The 5996-nt window shown below is 68.7% G+C and overlaps 1 protein-coding gene across 1 annotated transcript; it reads left to right on the forward strand.

Moving 5' to 3' along the window:
- Window positions 1-5548: 5548 nt before the first annotated feature.
- Window positions 5549-5791, forward strand: AURANDRAFT_17384 (hypothetical protein; the record flags this gene model as incomplete). Its single annotated transcript, XM_009034178.1, has 1 exon — window positions 5549-5791. A coding segment is annotated over one exon (243 nt), but the record flags the coding sequence as incomplete, so codon positions are not given.
- Between the last annotated feature and the right edge of the window lie 205 nt (window positions 5792-5996).

Consider the following 5996-nt stretch of genomic DNA (forward strand, 5'->3'; position numbering starts at 1 on the left):
CGACGACGATGGCGAGCACCGTGAGCACGGCCGCGATCGTGTTCATCCGCTTGTACGTCCGGAACTGCCACGAGTTCGGTCGATAGGCGCCGCGGAAGCACGTGCACCAGGCCCGCGGCGGCCGCTGCTTCGTGGGCGAGCCCGGGCGCTCGGACGAGCGCGACCGCGGCCGCCCGTGCTCCGACCCGTGGCCCGAGTCGTCTAAACCCCCTTCTTCTTCGCCGTCGGGCGCGACCTGGCCGAGCTTGTACTTGGACGCCTTCTTCTGCAACAGCGGGCTCCGCCCCTCGTTGGCGCCGCGCCGCGCCGCCGTGCGCTCCTTCTTCGCCGCGTCCTTGATGCGGCCCGTGATCTGCGACTCGAGCGCCTTGTTGTCCTCGCCCGCCTTGTTCTTCTTCGCGCTCTCCGCGTCGTTCTGCACGCGGCTCAGGTCGCTCACGAGGGGCTGCACGAGGCGCGACATCTCCGACGCCGTCGAGTAGAAGGAGAACTGGACGAGCTTGAGGAGCAGCTCCATCGTGCGCTGCCGGAGGCCGTCCCACTGGTTGTCCTCGCCCGCGTAGAGGTACTGGTCGAGAAAGTCCTGCAGGAGCAGGTAGGCGATGCGCTGCTTGTCCGGCATCTTCGGCCGCGACCCCGCCGCGTCGCTGAGCGTGGACCACGTGTGGGCGAGGTGGGGGCAGACGGACTTGACGGCCGGGTCCGTGTCGACGTAGACCGTCGAGATGACGCGGATCATGGACGCCTTGAGGTCGTTGGGCAGCGTCGGGTCCATGACGATGGCGATGCACGTCGGGAAGGGCAGCTGCTCTTTGACGATGCCGATGGACAGGTAGTTGCGGTCGAGGCACAGCTCCGCCGCGAGGTAGAGCTGCGACATGAAGTACGACGCGATCGTCGCCTTCTTCTCGTCGGGCAGGCCCGGCGCGAAGATGTCGCCGACGGCGATCTTGTTGGCGCCGCAGACGGCCTGGGGCCTTAGGTCGTCGTGGACCGTGTCCCAGGTGAGGTAGAGCGCCGGCAGCGGGCGGCTCAGCAGCTCGGACCCGCGGACGCTCGCGAGCAGCTCCGGCGGCGGCATGCCGAAGCCCGTGCCCGACTCGAGCGTCCACGTCGCGCGGTACGCCGACTCGCCCTCGGCCTGGAGGGCCACGTGGAGGTCCGTCGCGTCCTGGAGCCAGAGCTCGGCGACGCGGCACTGGTTGCAGTCGACGCCCCGCCCCGCGCACGAGCACAGCGCCATCAGGAGGTCGAGGTAGAGCGACTGCATGCGACTCTCCTGGACCATCTTCACGATGAAGCCCGTCTCCTCCTCGGAGACCTTGGTCTCCTGCAAACTCAGGTTCGTGTTGAGCATGTGGACGAGGCACGCGATCGCGATGGGCTCCGAGGGCACGTAGCTCAGGAAGACCTGCATGTGGTCCGCGACGGCCATCTGGATCGGCGGGTTCTCGCGCGTCGCTAATAATAAAATCCAGAAGACGCGCGTGCCGACGCCGTTCTGGAGCCGCTCCATCTCCTCGAGGGCCGTGCGGCCGTGGTGCGTGACGACGCTGCTCTTCCGTCGTTTCCCGTGGACGTTCGCGGACGACCGCCGGCGCTCGCGGGGCTTCCCGGCGAGGCCCCCGGAGCCCTGCTGCTGGAGCTGGTGCGTCGTCTTGCGGGCGACGGCGCTCACGTTCCTCCCGTGCTTTTTCAGCGCCGCCTGCTCCACGAGGACGTCGATGCGCTTCAATACGTCGATGAGCACGTCGAGCACGCCCTGCTCGCAGAGCAGCGTCTGCCGGTTCTTCGGCAGGTCCCGGAGCTCCGAGGGCACGAGCTCGTCGTAGCAGGGGTCCTCGCTCAAAGGCTTCTGCAACAGAAAGTCCGCGAGCTGGTCCACCTGCGCGCGCGTCAAACATCAACATTCTCTGAGCTCGGTCGCATCGACGTCGATTCGGCTGATCGTTGGACGAGTCGAGTGCTCTCGGCGAGTTCTCGAAGCACAGGAGACGTGATCGTGTCGAAACCGTCGAACGAGAACCCATTGAAGTCGGCGTCCCGCGCGGCGGCGCGCGGTGTCCATGAACGCGGGCTCCGCGATGTGGAGCTTCGCCGCAAAGTCCGGCGCGTCCGCGTCGTCGAGGCAGGCGAGGAAGGCCATGAGGCGCGGGTAGGCCGCGACGCCCACGAGGATGTCCGACTTGGCGTCGGTCTGCACGAAGCGCTCGAAGAGGAGCGACACCGCGCCGCCGCGGTTCGCGGATCCCAGACACGCGACGTCGCTGCTGCCGAGCGTCGCCGCGGGGCCGACGATCATCCAGCGGCCCTGGCACTGGATCTGCACGGGCGCGCCGTCCGTCACCGTCGCCACGGTCTGGGGCCCCGCGCTGCTCTTCTTGTAGCCCAGGTTCGGCGCCTGGAGCGTCAGCGAGCACAGCGGCGTGAGGCCGCCCGAGATCGCGCAGTATTTGTAGTCCGGCCCGCCCTCGCCGCTGCTCGGCTGCCCCGCCCCGAACTTGGACATGGCCGCGGCGAGGCGCGCGCCCTTCTGCCACAGGTCCTCCGCGCGCACCGCGAGGTACTTGCCGCTGTTGAGGTGGCGGAGCCGGAAGGACCGCGTCTCGCCGTAGGTCACCGCGCCGCCGACCGCGGGCCGGAAGAAGCCCTCGACGACCCAGAGCGCCGACGAGTCGATGTGCTCCTCTTCTTCCACGGCGTCGGCGAGGGGCGTCAGCACGCAGTCGCTCCGCGTGCCGTGCGCGCCCGCGGAGACCAAGCGGACCTGCGCGTTCATCTCCGGGTCCACGACGCGGATGATGTCGCCGCAGAAGAGGCGCGCGTCCTCGTCGTGCGACTCGCTGTAGATCACGGCCTTCCAGCCCGTCGTCTCCAGCGAGCAGTTGACCTCGCGCGTCGGGTTCTCGGGCGACGAGAGCCGCGTCGGCAGCTCGCAGCAGTGGATCTGCTCCGACGTGCGCTCCGTGACCCGCAGCAGGAGCGAAGATCCCGAGTTGAAGTCGTCGCCCTCGCGGTCGATCTTGTAGCAGGGCATGACCGTGAACCAGGACAGCGAGCTGCCGAACTCCGAGAGGTGCACCCGCAGGTTCTCGCGCTCCTGCTCCGCGACCTGGTTCGGCTCCACCGTGAGATATTTCTGCGACTTCACGTGGAGCAGCTGGATGACGGACCCGTACTGGATCGTGTTGCCGACGCTCGACTTCATGTACTGCTCGTTGAGCGCCTTCTCGTTCTTCATGGACCGTTCGAGCGAGTCGACGAGCTTGCCGAGCTTCGCGGCGTCGCTCTCCTCGCCGTTCTCGTCCTCGGACCCGTAGATGGACAGCTCGTCGCCGTCGTTGATCTCCGAGTCCTCGATCTGGTGGAGCTCCTCGAGGTAGTGGATGTTCTCCTCGTACTCGCGCAGCGCGCTGTACTGGTTCTGGATGCATATTTGAAAAACGCACTCGTCGAAGCGCATGGGCTGCTCGGCGACGACGCAGTTGTCGTCGAGCACGCCCTCGGCGCCGAGGAAGCCCCGCTTCGTCGCCTTGCCCGTCGGGATGTTCCGCAGCGTGATGAAGTCGCCGATGCGCAGCGGCTTCGTCCCGTCGTCGTCGTTGTTGTCGTCGTCGTCGTCGTCGACGTTGTCGCCGAGGCCGTCCTTGCGCTTGCTCGACTGCCGTTTCAGCTTCGCAGACTTCTTCTCGCTCATGGCTGCGTCCCGCGCCCAGACCCGGGGGGGCAGGCCGCCGGGCCCCACACCTCGGGCTGGATCACTGGAGGCGCTGGACGTCCAGCAGCGACAGCCCCGGAGAGCGGATACATGTTCATGAAAAGCTGCAAGCGACTCGATTGAAGCGACTGGTTTTACCACTCGAGGCCAAACCTCTTGCCCGCAGCGGTCGTCGTCGGCCGCGTCGCGCGCCTTGCCGCGCAGCGTTCGTCGACGGCCGCGGCGCCGCGCCGCGAACCGACCATGCAATTCACGATGAAGCGGTCCAAGCGGCCGCGGCCGCGACCGACGGCCAAGGGCTTCGCCGGCGCCGACGACGACGACGAGCCGGCGGCGGCGCCGAGCCCCGCGCCGGCGCCGCGCACGGCGGCCGAGTGCCGCGGCGCGGGCAACCTGCTCGCCGAGTCCGGCCGCTTCGGCGCGGCCCTGGCCCAGTTCGACGCGGCGCTGTCGCTCGAGCCGCGGTCGCCGGAGCTCCACGAACTCCGCGCGCAGGCCCTCCTGGCCATGGACCGCTGCTACGACGCCGCGGCGGCGGCCGACAGCGCCATCGCGCTCAGGCCGACCTGGGCCGACGCCCACCTCGCGCGCGCGCGCGCGCTGCTCAACTACGGCGAACCCGACGACGCGCTGGACAGCTTCCGGCGGGCCGCCGCGCTCGCGCCGGGCGACGACGACGTCCGCGCGGAGTGCGTCGCCGCGGAGGACATCGCGCGGCGCCGGAGCGACTCGCGGCGGCGGCTGCTAGAGGCCGCCGCCGACGACGACGACCCGGACGCCGCGGAGGTCCTCCGCTGCAAGGCGGCGCTGCGGTGCACCGTCGACGCGCCCATGGACGAGGGGTAATTATTTTTCTTTTTTGGGGGAGGGTGGGGTAAGATGACTACCAAAACTCCGGCGCTGGGCGGTTGGAAGGTCCGTAGATGCACGGCTCAGAAACTAGGCCAGCCGTCCGATCGGGTGAAATTTCATCGCACCAGGGGTCTCGTTTGCGCCAGTCATTGAAAATCGCTTCTTTGAGCTGTTTGACGAAGGCATCAGGCTCGGCTTCGATGGCTCGGCCTTGCGCTTTCCATTCCTGTGCCACCTCGCTAATCTCCGGAATAATAAAGTTGTAGTGGTACGTGCAAATCTGAGTGTTGTCGATGTTCGCGCCGCGGATCAGCAGCTCCACCATGACGTCGACCCGGCCCCAGCCCCTGCACATGCAGGCGTACTCGAGCGGCGGGATCCCAGACTGGCCGGCGATTCGACCAACCTTCTCGATGTCCGCGCCGCCGTCGAGGAGCAGATGGATCATCCGTATGTCGCCCCTGGACACGCTGGCCAGAAGCGGCGTGGCGCTCCGAGCGTCCGCGCGCTGGTCGGGGTCCACGCCCTCGTCGATGAGACGCTGCGCCTCGTCGTGAAGTCCCTCCCGGGCCGCGGCGACCAGCGGCGCGTCGGGGTCGAAAACCTCGTCGGTGTACCACCATACGTCCCCGACCTCGACGAGCTTGCCGAGGCACGACCCCAGCCGGGCCAGGAGCACGATGGACAGCGTCAGGGGCGTCGAGCGCATGATTTTCAGGCTGAACTCGACGCGCGGGGCGGGGGCTCGGGGGCGTGAAGGGGGCCTTGAGACACGGGAAGAGGCCGATGAGAAGCGCGCTTGCCGAGCTTCAGAAGCCGAGTGGGTGCCTTCAACGCGGACCTCGAGCTCGCCGCAACTCCGCCGAGGCAGCTCGCGAGCACGCAGCCGAGACCATGGCGCCGCGCAAGGGCGCCAAGAACCTCCCGAGCGCGGGCCTCACGGCCGGCGGGGCGAGCCAGCAGCAGTCCCTGAGCTCGCTCAAGCGCGTGGACCCGGAGATCACGGAGATCCTCGCGTCGGCGACGCACGCGACGCTCTACAACTTCGCGAGCGAGGAGTGGGAGCGCGGCGACGTCGAGGGCCCGCTCTTCATCGCGAAGCGGCGGTCGCAGCCGCGCTACCGCCTCGTCGTGCTCAACCGCCTGTCCATGAGCAACCTCGTGGAAGACGTCGACGCGGGCTTCGAGATCGAGGTCGTCGATCGCTACCTCATCTTCCGGCGCGCGGACGACCAGGCGCGCATCCGCGGCCTCTGGTTCCACTCGCTCGAGGAGCACGCGGCCATCGGCGCGCTGCTCGAGAAGGTCCAGGCCGACGCCGCGCGCGAGGCCGCCGCGCCTCCGCCGCCGCCGCCGCCGCCCGCGGCGAGCCACTACGAGGGCGCCGCCCAGCTGCTCACGGGCCTGGCCATCGGCGGCGCGGGCG

This window comes from Aureococcus anophagefferens (genome assembly GCF_000186865.1).
Source record: "Aureococcus anophagefferens unplaced genomic scaffold AURANscaffold_1, whole genome shotgun sequence".
NCBI lineage: Eukaryota > Pelagophyceae > Pelagomonadales > Pelagomonadaceae > Aureococcus > Aureococcus anophagefferens.